The 18,963-nt window shown below is 46.7% G+C and overlaps 1 protein-coding gene across 2 annotated transcripts in view; it reads right to left on the bottom strand.

The window, feature by feature from the left end:
• SNX7 (sorting nexin 7) overlaps nt 1-18,587 on the bottom strand; it is a 58,053-nt gene extending 39,466 nt beyond the window's left edge. The window contains exons 1-2 of one of the 2 annotated variants that reach the window (XM_028732758.2): nt 18,340-18,587; nt 573-755 (exon numbers count right to left, since the gene is read on the bottom strand). In XM_028732758.2, the coding sequence (XP_028588591.2) occupies nt 573-755; nt 18,340-18,525 (369 nt within the window). In that variant the 5' untranslated portion in view covers nt 18,526-18,587. The remainder of the gene's footprint in view (nt 1-572; nt 756-18,339) is intronic. The other variant, XM_028732759.2, reaches the window with a different exon arrangement.
• Nucleotides 18,588-18,963: the final 376 nt, after the last annotated feature.

Here is an 18,963-nt window from a genome sequence, read left to right as displayed (position 1 = left end):
AGATGCTGGAAATCTGCACAGAGGCCGGAAATCGCGTGCGCACTCAGGCACGCAATCCAGCCCACACAGAGATCTCTGCTGGAGTGAACCGGCGCATGCGAGGTAAACCTTGCCAACCCCTGCTCTAAGGCAAGCGGAACAGACATGCTTCTTTCTCGCCAAGTACCACACAGTGGGTTAAACCACAGAGCCTAGAACTTGCCGATCAGAAGGTCGGCAGTTCGAATCCCTGTGACGGGGTGAGCTCCCGTTGCTCGGTCCCTGCTCCTGCCAAACTAGCAGTTCAAAAGCATGTCAAAGTGCAAGTAGATAAATAGGTACCTCTCCGGCGGGAGGGTAAATGGCATTTCCGTGCGCTGCTCTGGTTCGCCAGAAGCGGCTTAGTCTTGCTGGTCAGTAAAGCGAGATGAGCACCGCAACCCCAGAGTCAGTCATGACTGGACCTAATGGTCAGGGGTCCCTTTACCCTTTACCTTACGTTACCTTACCACATAACACCTGCGACATCGGTACCAGCTGCAAAGTTTAATTTAAATGGCCAAAGCGGAAATTTGCGGCAATAGGAAACTAACCTTTGTAACAACTCTGTAAGTGATGAACGTCTCTAGGGCAGTGATGTGGCTTTCTGGATCGTCAACTGTAACGAAAAGATCCTTTAATTCCGGTTCATCGTCAAATTTGTACTGGTTGATCATCGAAGACGGGGATGTGGGCATCAAGGGACTGAATGAATTGACCTCGGTGAGGGAGGCATCCTGTGGACAAAACAAGGCATTTTAAAGAATTGCCACTTACACCAAAAAGATACAACTTGCTTGTTGTCATCAGAGCTCGTAGTGACTCCTATATTATATCATTGATTTATTATGACAAATCAATGATATAATATAGGTGTCACTACTAGCTCTGATGACAACAAGTAAGTTGTATGACAACTTGTTTTACAACAAGTAAGTTGTATCTAGTTTGTGAGGCTAAAATATAGCCAAGGGTTGTACCTCATCTGTGGGACTTTCACCATAATCCAAAGGAATGTATCATAATCACGACACTACCAGTCTTCAGGACTGTGAGGAAAAGGGAGCATTGACAAGTACTAACCAGAACCATTCCTACCTTAGGCAGCTATTTTTGAATGTCATGGAAAGTAAGCAAATGGTGAATTATCTCGGCCTGAATCCAAGCAGTGCAAGGGTTTACAATATTAATAGAAAAGGCCATTGCACATTGAGAAGAGGCTGTAACTGCTGCTTCTCGCTCACCTCAGGGTTTAACAGAGGCCCCTGTGGAGAGGTGACAGTTGGAGGAGGGAGGAACCACCGCTGGGAACTGGATGATGGCAGAGGTAGTTTTAGGGTAGTGCGACCAACTGGGTGCCCCACTGCGGGGGGGGGGGGGTCCACAAGAATGCTGCAGAATGGGGTGGGGTGTGGAATGCTAGATTTTAGCATCAAACAGGGCGCCGCTGAAATTTGAGAGCCCAAAGTCTGCCACCGATGATGATGCAACGCAGGTCTGTGGAACCTTTGGCCTTCCAGATGTTACTAAACTACAACTCCCATCTTCCTTGGCCATTTGCCATGCTTGATGGGAGCTGTAGTTCAGCAACAGTTGCAGGAGCAAGGATTCTCCAGCCTGGGTCTTGTATGGCACTGTAAGATGGCTCAATGTGCGATTTAATGGCTCCTAATGGGAACCATTGGGGATGCGGGTGGCGCTGTGGGTAAAAGCCTCAGCGCCTAGGGCTTGCCGATCGAAAGGTCGGCAGTTCGAACCCCCGCAGTAGGGTGCGCTCCTGTTGCTCGGTCCCAGCGCCTGCCAACCTAGCAGTTCGAAAGCACCCCCAGGTGCAAGTAGATAAATAGGGACCACTTACTAGCAGGAAGGTAAACGGCGTTTCCGTGTGCGGCTCTGGCTCGCCAGAGCAGCGATGTCACGCTGGCCACGTGACCCGGAAGTGTCTCCGGACAGCGCTGGCCCCCGGCCTATAGAGTGAGATGAGCGCACAACCTTAGAGTCTGTCAAGACTGGCCCGTACGGGCAGGGGTACCTTTACCTTACCTTTACCTTTAATGGGAACCATTAACACTTGAAGATTAAATTATTGACTCACTTCTCTCTGCTTAACTGCTTTTTCCATATATAATAAAATATTTTTTCTCAGGCTTTCTCAAAACACTTCTCCAGCATTGCATCCCTGCCCCCTGCGCTGGCACACCAGTCTCAAGTAGCTGTTTTTTTATTGTCAGGCAACACCCAGATCCACAATGGCAATCGCCTTGAAAACTGGCTACTCAGTTATCAATGAAGCAGCAAAAGGGGGGGGGGGACATATCAATCAAGCAGCAAGGCACAATAGCTTTTATTGCCGTGAAAATGCCCTTCAAGTCTGGGATGACTGTGGTGCTTTCCCTGATTTCCAAAGGTCATGCATCTCTGCCTTTTTGTTTCTTTTCGAGCAACAGAACCCCTTTGTACAAAGGAAGCTTAACTTTGCACTGGAAACCACATTTTTACAATGGCTAAAGTGCCAGTATTCCATGCTTCTTTTCCTGGCAGATCATTAAAAGATATAAATTGCTAAGTCACACAAAAAGGTGACTTTGCATCCCGAAAAACTCTCTGAGCTGCCATGGGAGCCTTTCTTTGCATTGAATACTGAGTGGTTGTTTTTAACTTTTCTGTCCCATAAACACAAATCACTGCCTCTCTAGGATTAGATTTAGATAACCAATGTGGCTAAGGGAATGATCCATAGATTCGGAAGTCCCTGGTGCAGTTCTTCACCTTTGCCACAAACCACATGGGATGTACTTCAACAAACTACCTTCTCTCATGTCATATGCAACATGGATAAAATAAGGGTCACACTAGGTAAAGGTAAAGGTACCCCTGCCCGTACGGGCCAGTCTTGACAGACTCTAGGGTTGTGCGCCCATCTCACTCAAGAGGCCGGGGGCCAGCGCTGTCCGGAGACACTTCCGGGTCACGTGGCCAGCGAGCCAGAGCCGCACACGGAAACGCCGTTTACCTTCCCGCTAGTAAGCGGTCCCTATTTATCTACTTGCACCCGGGAGTGCTTTCGAACTGCTAGGTTGGCAGGCGCTGGGACCGAACAACGGAAGCGCACCCCGCCACGGGGATTTGAACCACTGACCTTTCGATCGGCAAGCCCTAGGCGCTGAGGCTTTTACCCACAGCGCCACCCGCGTCCCACTAAGGGTCACACTAGATGTGACTTTATGCATGTCATCCAGAATAATGCTTAGGCAGATCACATCTTTTTTCTTTATAAAGTGCAGCCACAAGGCCCATTCCCAAACTTGATCAGGACCAAAATACTTCAATCTTTTCCCCATGTCAGTTTCTCACCAGAAACCCTCCTTCCAAAGCTGTATCTTAATATATGGATGCTCACTCCCCAATATGTATCGTGATGCTTATCTGAGCCCAATTGAACTGGTAGGATGTTTTTGCTGTGTTTTTTAGAAATGTAGATTGAGATGTGCATAATCTTCTAGGTGTTAAGTACAATTAGTTGACTGGCAAAACAGTTGGGCTGGGTATATATTTTATTATGTCTATATCCCATCTTTCTTCCATCATGGAACCACATCTTGCATTACAATATCTCAAAAAGGTCTATCCAGCCCTAGTGAAAGCACAAATCTGAATGCTATTCCATCTTGCAAGTTCTGGTTGTTTCACAGAGTACTCGCCTTCTGCTTTTGGTACATTTGATCCGCCATAAATGGCTTCAAGGGTTTTTCAATGTATTTTTCAACATCATTTTCTCTTGTTATAGATAATGTAGTTTGTTTGTGCCTCTCTTCAAGTACTTTTTAAAAAATGCTCTTTCCTTTTGTCTCTGTGTGTAGACTTTTGCCCTGTCTTTGGCCTCATATGCAGTATACATTTAAAGCAGTATTCTAACACTGCATACATTTAAATGGTTTATCCCCTGTGTGAGCCCATTGATGCTTTCTATGGGTTTCTCACTGAAGGTCCTTCCACATTGCAAACGTTTATCTGGTTTCTCCCCTGTGTGAGTTCATTGATGGTAAGTAAGGGAAATACAAAAAAACAAAACAAAAAACACTTCTCTTTCTGTTTGTCTCTGTATGAGTTTGTAGACGTACAGTAAGTTCTGACTCCTGAAGCTCTTTGCATATTTGATGCATCTAAATGGTTTATCCCATATGCAAGTTTGTTGATGTGAAGAAGCCAACCCTGACTGAAACCCTTTCAGCCTTCCATTCATCTAAATAGTTTGTCCTGTGTGAGTCTGTTGATGTTTCTTAAGTGTTCTACTCTCACTCTTTCCATGCTCCATACATTTAAATGGTTTCTCCTGTGTGTGGTGGTTTCTCTTTGTCGATGTGAAGTTAGTTGTGCACACTGACTGTAGCAGATTCCACATTCCAGACATTTAAGTGGTTTGTTATTCCGAATAAAACTACACATGGCCCCCCACAATTCCGGCCGTCTTCTCCATTGTCTGCTTTCAATTTCTCCTGGGCAACCAACATCTCTGTATTTATATTTTTCAAGCAAGCAAATGAGCTCAGACTTGGGTATCAGAGTCTCTCCAGATGTCTCTAAGGCTCCTGGGTGTGAAATCTCAGAGGTTGTGGAGAGGGGCCCAGTTAACAGCCTGACTGGGTCAACCATCCACCTTCCTCCTTCCATTCAGATTCAGCCTCATCTTTCCTGAGGAGCAAAGAATCTAAAACAAGTTGTAGATTCCCAGGTGGACCCATGGCTGGACTCCACATAAGGCAGTGTCCTGTGTTTGGATCCTTCAACCTCCAATGCAGCAGCAGCAGTTTCAGCTTGCCCTGGGCATGGTGAGGGGGGTGGAATTTAGCTTCCAGGGAAGAACAGAGGCTGGGAGGAATTGAAACTCCCCCTTTTTAGGGGTCCCTCTCCAGGATGAGTCACAGATTCCTGAGAAGATGGGAGAAGCCAAGCCAGCCTGGGAGCCCCTCCAGAGATTTTCCTACCAGCACCCCAGATGGAGAGATTCCCCAAAAAGCCACACCTCTCTCCCCACCCCTGCCTAGCTGGGATTCTCTCCCTGGGGATCCACTCAGCCCCCTCAGAGTCTGACCTACGCCCAATGGCCCCATTTGGCACAGCTCACCCCTCAATTATTTTAAGTTTTGATGCCTGCCTTCCTACTTAAACCTCTCTGCTGTGCCTTAACTGTCCTCACTGCCATGATACCTCCCTCTCATCATTCAGATCACTTACTCCTTTGTACCACTCCATTCACCAGCTTTCTCCTGCTTGTCAACTTCGCACTAAGCTTCTTATGCTTACTTTCAAGTATTTCCGTGGTCTTCCTTATCTAGATCTAGGGTCTTGTCTTTCTTTGTCTGCTGCTGCATGACACTTGTACAGCAAAGCTTCCAATCTAAAACCTAAACCTCACAGAACCCTTTATATTTCGCAGTGGGAGCACAGCTTGGAAATTTAGATATCTATACCAAAAGTGGGTTTGAAACCATTAAACAAAATTTTTTGGCAACACTTTTAGTTATGTTCCAGTATTTATAATGTCGTATGTTAGCCCTGGACTCTTTTGGGAGAAAAGGTAGAATCTAAATCAAACGGGTAATAAATCATCATCTATTTACCCTGGAATTTTCTTACTAGCCTTCAGTCTCTTTCCCCACCCTTTATTTTTCTGTCCTGCTCCCCTGGCACTGTGTCTTTAAACTGTAAGCCTACAGGTGGATCTGCTTAATTTTAATATTACTTAAAAGTGATTTGCTCTTTCACTAGTAATTTGCCGCAGTTTATCAAACCCATCAGCTTGCATGTGTCTTCTGCTATCACACAAATGGGGGGTGGGTAATGGAATAGAAACTTAAATATTTTTATTGGCTCAACTTCAGTGATGCTTCACATAATAATAATAATAATAATAATAATAATAATAATAATAATAATAATTTATTTATTTATACCCTACCATCTGGCTGGGTTTCCCCAGCCACTCTGGGCGGCTCCCAACAGAATATTAAAAACACGATAAAACATCAAACAGGGTTGCCTTCAGATGTCTTCTAAAAGTCAGATAGTTGTTTATTTCCTTGACATCTGATGGGAGGGACTTCTCGCAGTGAGGGAACCACCAGAACGGCCCTTGGAGCTGGACCTCAGTGTCCGGGCTGAACGATGGGGGTGGAGACGCTCCTTCAGGTATACTGGACCGAGGCCGTTTAGGGCTTTAAAGGTCAGCACCAACACTTTGAATTGCGCTTGGAAACATCCTGGGAGCCAATGTAGGTCTCAAGACCGGTGTTATATGGTCTCGGCAGCCACTCCCAGTCACCAGTCTGGCTGCTGCATTTTGGATTAGTTGTAGTTTCTGGGTCACCTTCAAAGGTGACCCACGTAGAGCACATTGTAGTAGTCCATGCAGGAGATAACTAGAGCATGCACCACTGTGGAGAGACAGTCTGCAGGCAGGTAGGGTCTCAGCCTGCGTACCAGATGGAGCTGGTAGACAGCCTCCCCGGACACAGAATTAACCTGCGCCTCCATGGACAGCTGTGAGTCCAAAATGGCTGAATACCTGGCCCTTCAGGGGCACAGTTACCCCATTCAGGACATGGATATAACACATTTTGGGCACAATCCTCTGATCCCTGAGATGGCATTCCAAAGGCCATAGGAGATTGTGGATCTCCCTCTCTGTGGGTGGAAAGGGAGGCCCATCCCAGACACACGGAAAGAACCACCCACATTGCTCCTCTGCTATCAGCCCTCCAATGGTAGAGAGGAAATGTGAGGGCAGTTCTGAGAGTTGGGGTGGCTTTGCATCCTCCTGTTCCCCCGACCTGCTTCCAGAACGAACCCTGGAACTGGCATGCTTCGTCCCCTTCCAGCTCTTCTACCTTCCAACCTGACGTACGCAAAACCAGCAGGGCTTCTGGCCGTTCCTGTGCCACAAATAATCTCTGAACCACCCTCATGACTTCCTTCTGCCCGAGGGCACACTGACACCATGCTTTTCGAGCACATGGCTTCCTCCAAAGAAGCTTGGGAACTGTAGTTTAAGGATGCTGGAAAATGGGACTCAGATATGCATGCCTTGAGTGCTTCACCATCAAACTCCTTACTGCCTTTAATCAGGTCTTTTTTCAACCGGAACTCGCCGGAACTTAGTTCCGGCGCCTGTCAGGTGGGTGCCATTGCCACTGTAAGAGAAACAAGGGGGGCATTCATGGTGAGTTCCGGCACCTCTTTTTCTAGAAAAACAGCACTGCCTTTAAATATATAAGTTTCATATACAGTGGTACCTCAGGTTAAGAACTTAATTCGTTCTGGAGGTCCGTTCTTAACCTGAAACTGTTCTTAACCTGAGGTACTACTATAGCTAATGGGGCCTCCCGCTGCCGCCACACGATTTCTGTTCTCATCCTGAAGCAAAGTTCTTAACCTGAGGTACTATTTATGGGTTAGCGGAGTCTGTAACCTGAAGCGTCTGTAACCCAAGGTACCACTGTACTCATATCCTACAGATGGGTGATCTAAGTCTGAAAGAACTGCTGAAAGCCACACAGCAAAGTGAGTTTATGGCAGAGGTGAAATTTAAACTGGTAACTTTAAATTTCATAATATATACTCTTAGCTGCAGAGCCACACTGGCTCCAAAGGCAGAAAAGGGATAAATTGGCATAAGTTGTTCCCCGGTGCCAGCTAGATTTCAAAGCAGATGTCTGACACAGATAAACCATAAAAGCAGCCCTCTGCAGAGCAGTTTTGTAACCTTTTAAAACATATTAGTCAAAGTTCTTTATACAGAATATAAAAGTCTGGGGATCTAATGCCTATCAGGAATGATGACAAAGGGTGATGGCCTACATTATTATCTTCCAAGGCACCTTCCAAGCTTTCTAAACACCAGGGGCACCATTAGGCCACACAGCCAGGTAGTTGCTAAAATCACATGTGCTTTATGTTTATGCTTTGAGTAATAATCTGGATTATTACACTTGACAGTTTTAAGATTCTCATTTTTCACCATTTAGGGAGCTGTTTTATTTCCATTGTGCAAGCTGCGAAAAATGATATATGAAGTCAATTTAGCTCCAGGTACTCATGCACTAGAAAAAATAATGTTTTGGTTAGGCAGCAAACTTTGCAGATGAATACATAGAGGGGGCATGGAAGCGGAGGAATTTCCTTCATATTAATATTGATTTCATAGGAAATCTTTTAATAATGTTCGTAAAAACCGGTTTATGGAAATAAAATAAAAAGTAAATACTGACCAGGAAACAATGAGAAGGCTGCTTCCCATTCAATATCGCTATACCACAGTGTACCAATATCAGAAAATGGTATTTTGACGCAGGAATGGCTAAAAATCATAGTGAAGACTTAGTGAAGATGGGAAGCTAGCGACTCCCATCAGCCTCAGTGAGCATGGTCAACGGTTAAGGATGATGGGTATTGTAGTCAGTGTTAGAAACTCAGATATATAAGCTAGGTGCCAAATGGCTCCTTAAACAGGGTTATAGTAGAAAAAGAAGAAGAAGAAGAGGAGGAGGAGGAGGAAGAAGAGTTTGGATTTGATATCCCGCCTTTCACTCCCTTTAAGGAGTCTCAAAGCAGCTAACAATTTCCTTTCCCTTCCTCCCCCACAACAAACACTCTGTGAGGTGAGTGGGGCTGAGAGACTTTAGAGAAGTGTGAGTAGCCCAAGGTCACCCAGCAGCTGCATGTGGAGGAGTGGGGACGCGAACCCGGTTACCCAGATTACGAGCCTACCGCTCTTAACCACTACACCACACTGGCTCTCATAGTAGCCAAAATAGTAGCCACATAGTAGCCAAAAAGGATTGCTTAGTTGGCATTTGGGGGCCAGGCAGCTCGAAAGTTGCAATTTTCAATACGACGTTTTGGTTCCTGAAATTCATTCCAATTGTGCAGATAAAAGATAACTGATAGAATTCCACAGGCTGTGGTATTAGTGTGTGAAAACGGTCAAGATCCAAGGATGTACCGTGCCATATTAGAAGAAAAAAAAGTTGTTTTGATGAATTGGAAGAGCCGCAAAAAGATCCCATTGAGCACATGGGTTGACAACATGGACAGACTAGTTACATATGAATGAATTGCATATCAACGCAAATTAAGAATGGATAAATATGAAGAAATCTGGAAGAAATACTTAAGTGATAAGGCGGACAGTGGTGGGAAGTAGGGGGAGAAGAGGGGGAAAAATATTGTTAAAAGGGTGTAATTATAGGTATATCAGTACAGTGGTACCTCAGGTTAAGTACTTAATTCGTTCCGAAGGTCTGTACGTAACCTGAAACTGTTCTTAACCTGAAGCACCACTTTAGCTAATGGGGCCTCCCGCTGCTGCCGCACCGCCGGAGCACGATTTCTGTTCTCATCCTGAAGCAAAGTTCTTAACCTGAAGCACTATTTCTGGGTTAGCGGAGTCTGTAACCTGAAGCGTATGTAACCTGAGGTACCACTGTACTCAAATCTGAATTGTTAAATTGTATTATTAGTGTTGTTGTGGTTTTTGTTGTATGTGTTTTTTGTGGTTGCTGTCGGTATTAAAAAAAGAATAAATACATTTTTTTAAAAAAAGATCCAAGGATCCCCAAGCATGCACCTCCAGATGGTGGAGATGTCAGGCGCCATCCTAGCACCTGGACATTTTCACTTGCTTGTAAGTGGCTGATAACCAGGGCAAAATGCACCTGGAGTCTGCCAAATTTTGGGTGCTGGCTGTAGTCTCATGCATCTGGAGAATGCCAAGATGGGGAAGGTTCCTATTAATTTCTATGGAGGCTCTCACAATCTGGGACTCCTTGCGTGCAACACACAAATTTGTTCAAAGTGTGGGGAAGGGTGTGATTTGCAGAGGGATGGCTAAGGAGAAGAAATGAAGCTCTCTCTCTCCTCTCTCTCTCTCTCTCTCACACACACACACACACACACACACCTATTTCAGCCCATCCACTTCCCCCAAATTCACTTGACAGAATCTGCTCCTGTTCTGAAGGACTTTGGAATCAGCATATTCAAGTATTAAATTGTTGCCTTCCAGTGTTTACCCCATCGCCACCCAAAGAGGATTCTGTACACAGAGCAGAAGCAGAAATATTATTTCAGCATTAGCCGGATGTATTTTTAAACATTAGGAGAAGTGTACAATTCATAAATGATTCATTAATGCCTCTTAGGCGTCTATTCAGGAGCAAATCTAGCAGTCAAATCTAAGATGCTGACATTTGGATTTTTCACTCCATAAATTTCTGTCATAAACAGATCTGTGAACACGGGTTTTCAAGAATGAAAAATGTGTGTCGTCTCCTACAGCTGCTCTGTGAATGCTCTTCTGCTTAATTTGGAGATAGGCAGCAGGGGTTGAATGTTTGCCATTTCAAACAGCTGGTTTTGAACCAGTAACTGGCGAAGTACCGTAGCCTGGAACAGTTTTACCTCACAGATTGATCATGGAAGTAACATAATTCTTTTGTGTTCCAAGGTGCCACCTTCTGATTGCCAAATTCTCTCATGCCCCAAATGGCTTTAATTCTGGCCATACGAACAGTCTTCTACAAACTTCCTGCCTCAGGACAGCCATCGGTCATAAATATCCTGCTCATGATTTCAAATTTCCTCTGCCACATGGCTCTTTAGGGTTTTGTTTTTGCTCCTTTCCCAACTGACAGGCTTGCCTTTACACTCTTTTCTCAATATTTCCCATTCTTCTGCCCTGAAGCATAGACAATTACTTGGACAACCAAGGTTAACATGACCCTACACAAATACACACAACTGTGCAAGGGGGTTGTGGGTAATGTGAACTAATCCCACCACACATACCAATGCGCCTGGTCACTACACACACGCCTGCCATCCACAGGTTTGGAGCACACTGAAAGGGACTTGAATTATTGCGCACACAGCTCTTCCACACAAAGGAACACTCTGGCCTCATCTAGATTCCCCTTTAAAGCCCTAAATGGCCTCGGCCCTGTATACTTGAAGGAGCGTCTCCACTCCCATCCTTGAGCCTGGACACTGAGGTCCAGCTCCGAGGACCTTCTGGAGGTTCCCTCATTGCGAGAAGGAAGTTACAGGGAACCAGGCAGAGGGCCTTCTCGGCAGTGGTGCCCTCCCCTCAGATGTCAAAGAGATAAATAACTATGCAGCTTTAAGAAGACATCTGAAGGCACTTTTTAATGTTTTATTATGCCTTAAATTTGCTGGAAAAAGGGACGTGGGTGGCACTGTGGGTTAAACCACAGAGCCTAGGACTTGCCGATCAGAAGGTCGGCGGTATGAATCCCAGCGACGGGGTGAGCTCCCATTGCTCGGTCCCTGCTCCTGCCAACCTAGAAGTTCGAAAGCACATCAAAGTGCAAGTAGATAAATAGGTACCACTCCAGCGGGAAGGTAAACAGCATTTCCGTAGGCTGCTCTGGTTCGCCAGAAACTGCTTAGTCATGCTGGCCACATGACCCAGAAACTGTACGCCGGCTCCCTCGGCCAATAAAGCGAGATGAGCGCCACAACCCCAGAGTCGGCCATGACTGGACCTAATGGTCAGGGGTTCCTTTACCTTTACCTAAATTTGTTGGAAGCCACCCAGAGTGCCTGGGGCAACCCAGTCAAATGGGTGGGGTACAAATAAAATAATAACAACAACAATAATAATAATAGCCTGCACTAGATGACGCTTGTGGTTCCTTCCAATTTTACAACTCTATGATTCTATGTTCTTTTAATGCATGAGGGGTTGCCAGGAAAACCCCTCCATGACTTCTCTTTGGCCTATTTGAGCATGGCAGTGTTCAGATGCTAACAACCAGTAGCCTGCCTGCTCACTAAACCTATGTGCACATTATCAGCTGAACACACAGCGAGATCGTCCCCAGGCCCTTCTCCATCTCAAGTCACACTTGCACATTGCTGTGCATAGCAGGGATGCATTCACTGAATACACACGTTGGCTGCTTGGCTTCTTCACCTCCGCAACTCACCTCGACTCATATGCACGAAGCTGTCATACGTGCATGTGCAAAGTCTGCCTCAAATGTATACACCTCAAAGTGAATGTGCCCTATACCTTCAAATCAGATGGAAACTGGCCTAAGGGAAAATGCACAAGATAGCAGTGTTTATCAAGGAACTACGACAGGCTTCCTCAAACTCAGCCCTCCAGATGTTTTGAGACTACAGTTCCCATCATCCCTGACCACTGGTCCTGCTAGCTAGGGATCATGGGAGTTGTGGGCCAAAAACAGCTGGAGGGCCAAGGTTGAGGAAGCCTGAACTACGAGATATAGATGTGGATTGTGGCTAGTATCATGGCTTCAAATACCAGAGGTGGGAGTGCACTGGAGCCAGAATAAAACAGAAACATGTACACAGCCTAAGAGCTTCTAGGGAAGTTCTCCTTTGCGTCTCTTCAATATCTGAATTTCACTTAGTTTGGATATAGGAGATGGCCTTCTCAGTGGCTTGGGAATTCTCTCCCTAGGAAGACCTGTCTCACTTGCTTCTAAAGACCTTCTGAAGACCAAAGTACAGCTTTCTCTTCTATCAGGCAATTTTTTTCTGCCAATTTGTGAAATATTCTACATTTCCAGTTTTCTTTACTTGATTCATATCTGTCTGCTGTTTTATCTTAAACTTGTTTCTGGGCTTTATATTTTTTTAATTGTATATCATGAAGCTGTACCTAAATCTATTTGTAAGCCAGCTCAGTTTCTTCTTTTAATGGAAAGGAAGGGTAGAAATAGTTTAACATATAAATAATAACAATAAAATAGTTACAGACTGACCTGACTTGACCCAGGCTAGTGCCGCAGGCATTCCTACCTAGTGGCAGGGCTCCTGACGTTTGGATCAGAGAAAGAGATTCAAATGCACATGCTGCCATTTAACAAACTCGAGAAATACAAAACGACTGTTAGACACTAATTTCTTCATAATGAAATATGCCATGATTCATTTAGGCCATGAGCCTTTCAAACCAAACTCTGACCTTAAAAACTAAAATCTTTGCCTGAGAATATATAACAGTGGTGGTTACCACTTTAGAATGTACAAAGCACCCTTAAATGTGCTGTGGGAGGGGGATTATTGGTTTGTTATTGTTCTTACTTTTACTATGTATTCTGAGGTTCTTTTTTGTAATTTTATACTGAGATCTGCGGATGGAGGGCAGTACAGTGGTACCTTGGTTCTCAAACACCTTGGTATTCAAACAACTTGGAACCCAAACACTGCAAACCTAGAAGTAAGTGTTCCAGTTTGCAAACTTTTTTCGTAGGCCGAGTGTGCTCCATTTTGAGTGCCACACTTCTGTTTTGAATGCCACACTTCCGTTTTGAGTGTTACACTGGGGTCTGTCTGTTTTTGCTATTTATTTTGCGTTTTTGTATTTGTGGCTCTTTTGTTTTGTTTTAGTGACTGTGGAACCCGGTTCAGCTACTGATTGATTGATTGTGTGACTGCAGTACATTGTTTATTGCTTTCATTTTATGGATTGATGGTCTCGTTAGAGAGTAAATTCATGTTAAATTGCTGTTTTAGGGGTTGTTTTTAAAAGTCTGGAACGGATTAATCCATTTTGCATGACTTTGTATGGGAAAGTGCACCTTGGTTTCGGAATGCTTTGGTTTTGGAACGGACTTCCGGAACAGATTAAGTTTGAGAACCAAGATATCACTGTATACAAATTTCTGAGATCTGCAGATGAAGGCTGGTATATAATTTCACTTACTGACTAAAGAAGTATCAACAACAACAATAATACAAAGCACCAGGCTATAACCCTTAGGAAGGAACACAGTCAGGCCACTGGTCCATCAAGTTCAGTATTGTCTACAGTGGTACCTCAGGTTACATACGCTTCAGGTTACATATGCTTCAGGTTACAGACTCCGCTAACCCAGAAATATTACCTCGGGTTAAGAACTTAGCTTCAGGATGAGAACAGAAACCGTGCTCTGGCAGCGCGGCAGCAGCAGGAGGCCCCATTAGCTCAAGTGGTGCTTCAGGTTAAGAACAGTTTCAGGTTAAGAACGGACCTCCAGAACGAATTAAGTACTTAACCCGAGGTACCACTGTACTTGGATTGGCAGCCACTCTCCAGAATTTCAGTTAGGGAATCTCCCTCAGAGCTACCTAACATGGAGGTTAGATTGTATCAAGTCATCAATGTGCATTCCTCCTTATTTGTTTGTGGGGAGGTTATATGCTATCTGCATTTGTCCTTCCTCATTCGCCAGCAGGGCGTTTATACACCCTCCTGTTAATTGTGGCATTTGGCCCAGAAATAGAGGCAACGACCAATTTATGCACGTCTAATTGACGTGCGACCGCCTCATTGCACTGAACCCGGAAGCAAGTTTTAAAATGGCAAAATAGCCCAGAAAGGGCAAGAAAGGCACATAAACAGTGCCTAGCAATCTCCCCAGCCTTTGCAAGTGCAATCCCAGGAGCCCTTCAACCAATTGTTGAGGCCTGTGGAGAGTTTGAGTTTGAGCAAAGAGGTTTGGAGGGAACGATTGCCAGTATTTGTGCCCGGCTGGTAAGTGCTGCTGGTTTTTAAGGGGTTTTTCAAGGGTTTCCAAAGGGTGTTTGCAGGATCTGCCAATGGTGTTTCACTGCATGTGTGGTGCCTCAGAACATAACCCCCGCATGAGATGGGAGTTGCCTGTTCCTCGCTTAGTCTTCTTCAGATCCACATGCAACAGCTCCCTTTCCGTGCAACATTAGAGACCCCCATCACTCAAGTCCTATTGTGGAGCAGGGAGTCTATTTCATCACTATGGTCAATGGAGCAGGCAGAAGCCACTCCAAGACTATCCCCTCTTCCAAGTGGCAGTGCATGAAATAAACCCTTTCCTAAACTGCAAGAAGGAGGGAAGGTAGGTGCTTCGTGAAGTTGTGCTTAGCCATCAAGTAGGTGGGAGCTTTTATATCCCTGTTGTCTTTGTCCATGGAGTTTTCTTGGCAGGGATACTGGAGTGGCTTGCCGGTTCCTGCTCCAGGTGGATCACGATTGGTCAAAACTCTCCACTATGACCTGTCCATCTCGGGTGGCCCTGCACGGCATAGCTCATAGCTTCTCTGAGTTATTTAAGCCCCTTTGCCATGGCAAGGCAGTGATCCACGAAGGGGAAGTGAGAGCTGGACCATAAAGAAGGCTGATCGCCGAAGAATTGATGCTTTTGAATTATGGTGCTGGAGGAGACTCTTGAAAGTTCCATGGACTGCAAGAAGATCAAACCTATCCATTCTGAAGGAAATCAGCCCTGAGTGCTCACTGGAAGGACAGATCCTGAAGCTGAGACTCTAATACTTTGGCCACCTCATGAGAAGAGAAGACTCCCTGGAAAAGACCCTGAAGTTGGGAAAGATAGAGGGCACAAGGAGAAGGGGACGACAGAGGACAAGATGGTTGGACGGTGTTCTCTAAGCTACCAGCATGAATTTGACCAAACTGCACGAGGCAGTGGAAGACAGGAGTGCCTGGCGTGCTCTGGTCCATAGGGTCACGAAGAGTCGGACATGACTAAACGACTAAACAACAGGTGGGAGCAGCACAAGAGATTTGTAATTGCTTCTGCTTGCTTCAAAGCCCAGAGCACGATGGAGCATCCTTCCTGTACCCCATATTTTTGGCTGCAAACCAGACTTGGGAGAGAGAAGCAGTCAGTGGTGGCCACAAATTACAGCTGATTAGTGAACCAAAAGGCAAGATTTGTGGATCCTTGCTAGAACACTTGGAGCTATGCAGAATGGTGGGATGTGGATTGGGAAGAGGTGGGTTCTAATCCTGGAATAAGCTCATAAAGATCACTCAATGGTCTTGGGCAGACATAGGCAAACTCGGCCCTCCAGATGTTCTGGGACTACAACTCCCATCATCCCTGACCACTGGCCCTGTTAGCTAGGGATGATGGGAGTTGTAGTCCCAAAACATCTGGAGGGCCGAGTTTGCCTATGCCTGGTCTTGGGTAAGTCACTCATCCCTTTCACGAGAATAACTTGCACCAGAAAAAAATAAATGGAATAATCCCATTTCTTCCACACTTAACTTCTGGGAAAGACCATGAGTTTTCAGAAGTCCTAAACGGCCTTGGCTCTGTATACCTGAAGGAGCGTCTCCACCCCCATCATTCAGCCCGGAGATTGAGGTCCAGCTCCGAGGGCCTTCTGGCAGCTCCCACACTGCAAAAAGTGAGGTTACAGGGAACCCGAGAGGGGGCCTTCTCAGTGGTGGCGCCCATCCTGTGGAATGCCCTCGCATCAAATGTTAATGAGATGAGTAATTATATAATGTTCAGGAAACATCCGAAGGCAGCCCAGTATAGGGAAGCTTTTTAATGTTTGATGTTTTATTTTGTTTTTATATGTTCCGGTAGCTGCACAGAGTGGCTGGGTCAACCCTGTCAGATGGGTGAGATTATTATTATTATTATTATTTACAAAGTATGATTATTTGAAAGAACTCATGGCGTAAATTAGGGACACTGCAGAGTCTCCACACCCTCCTCTCATGTCTACTAGATATGGAGAAAGAACATGATGCTCCTGATCCAATGTGATACGCACCACCAATTATTAAAGCAAGGAGAAAATTAGTCATCACAAGAAGTCTGCTTCCCACAGTCTCATGGCAAGTATAAAGTATCCTTCAAAGCCCCTCCTGACCTATGTTGTTTGCAGGTATCTTTTGCAACATGTAACTGACACAACAATAGTGCACACTAGTGGTGGATTTATACTGGGTCATCCACACATCATTTCATTTTATTAGTTGTTCTGAATGCTTTCTCAGTGTTATCACATCATTGCCATCTGGTGGGGCATTCCTGCACTATAGCACAGCAAAAGCAAGGGGAAAATAAAAAATAAAACCGGAACATTTGTGGTATAAAAAGTTATGGGATGTACACTGATTGGAAATGAAACTATAACCACATTGGCATCATACATTTAAAGCGCTAAAGCACTTTAAGCAATCATGGCTTCCTGCAAGGAATTCTGGGAAATGTAGTTTGTAAAGGGAGAAGAGGGTTGTTACAACACCCCTAATGCCCTCCCAGAGCTGCAATTCCCAGAGTTCTGTGGCAAGAGAAACTGACAGCTAAACTGTAGCTCTGCAGTTGAGGGCAGGGGAGAATAGGAGCCTTCTCAGCACCCTTAACAAACTACACTTCCCAGAATTCTTTGGGGACTGTTGAAAGTGGTACCATAGCACTATAAAGGTATGATGTGAATGTGGCCTATATCCTCCCTGAAAAGTTTGCAGGCACAAACAAGTGTCAGAAGCAGGGTTGCATGCAACTGCCCTGATAACCATCATGAGCACCAATCTTCACGAACAGGCCAGAAAAGGGACACTCGACACCTCACCACTTCCATGGGCTGCGATGGCTGAGCAGTCTTAGGAAGGGTAATCAGGGCAACATGAATTTTTGTTCCGAAAAGGATGCCTGAAGTTTGCTTGGGTCCAAATTCATTTGCAGAGTTCTGTGGCATTAAAAAGAACCCCCCACATCAGGGACGGGGTGGGGTGGGGTGGGAAATCTCCTATGGCCATCCTTGTGCTTCTGATCTCCGATGACCCTCAGCCACACCTAGCATGGCCAATCAGGGATCCTGGGGACACCAGTTCCTCATCCCTGTGGGTTGGGAAAATCAAAGGCATAGGTCACCCTTTATGCCAGCAGCAGACTCAGCGATGCCCTGCACCAGGAGGGAACCTGCACACCCAACCTTGAAACCTAGAGTTGGAAGGGACCCCCTGCGAGGCAGGAACCTTTCTCCCGACGTAGGAATCGAACCCACGACCGTGAGAGGAAGAGCCTCATGGTTCCGTGGGCGGCGCTGTCTCCCCGCCCCTTTCTCGCCTTCCTGCCAAGGGCGGGGATGCTAACCTTCCCTGCTGATGCGGGCGGACCGGAGGAGCGCTTGGCAAAACTTCTCGGAGTCCCCCAGCCTTCCACCGACAAGGAGGGCGCGAGGCAGAGAGGGGCCCGGACGGGGCGAGTCGCCTACCCTTCTTGTCCCGGTCCCCTCATCACAAGCCTGTTGGTCGGGTTGTGGGGGTGGATGCGGGAAAAATAAAGAGAAAGAGAACTTTTTCTTCCCAGCCGGCCAACTTCAGGGCAAAGGGCGGCGGGATCTGGGTGGAGCGCCTTGCGCTTGGAGGTGGGGAGGAGAGCGGGGGCGTCCCGTCGGGGGACGGCTCCGCTTGCCTCCACCCCCAGGGAAGCCAAGGGGGCTGGCAGGCTCCCCGGGAGCCCCGGGGAAAGAGGGATTCCCCCTTCCTTCTACCTTGCTGAACACTTCCAGGTCCTCGTCGTCGTCGAACTCCAGCAGCTCCGCGGGCACGGGGCGATCCGGGTCCGGGGGCCACGTCGGCGGCTCGGTAGGGGCGGCAGCCTGCCCGCCGCCAGGGGGAAGGCAGGAGGAGGCGATCGGCGGCGGAGGCGAGCCGGGCGCGCAGCGATCAGCCTCCATCCCTCCCTCCCTCCGTCCCTCTCCGGCTGGTGTGCGCGCCCCGCCCGGGAGGCGGGCACGATCCCCGGCGGGCGCCCCTCCTCTCGGCGCCGCAATTGGTCGCCGGAGCGCTTCTCCAGCCCTTTCCTGCCACTGCGCAGGACTGGAGGAGGGCGCGGGGCGGCCGGGAAGGAGCCCGAGGGGTCCCCGTGGAAGGGATCCACGCAGAACGCGAGACGAGATCAGCCCCGGCACCTATTCTCCGTGCCCGGCGCGCGCCCAGCCTTACACCTTAAGGAGGGTGGGAGAGGAAATAGGCGGGGGCAGCTATACCCGGATTGCGCCTGGCTGGGTTTCAGGGTTTCGCGCACGCACCTCTCTGACTCTCTCTCTCTCTCTCTCTCTCTCTCTCTCTCTCTCTCTCTCTCTCTCTCTCTCTTTCTGTGTGTGTGTGTGAGA

The sequence above is a fragment of the Podarcis muralis genome, chromosome 5, assembly GCF_964188315.1.
Source record: "Podarcis muralis chromosome 5, rPodMur119.hap1.1, whole genome shotgun sequence".
Lineage (NCBI taxonomy): Eukaryota > Metazoa > Chordata > Lepidosauria > Squamata > Lacertidae > Podarcis > Podarcis muralis.
Note: the sequence above shows the minus strand (reverse complement) of the source record. Positions and strands in the feature narration are given on the sequence as shown.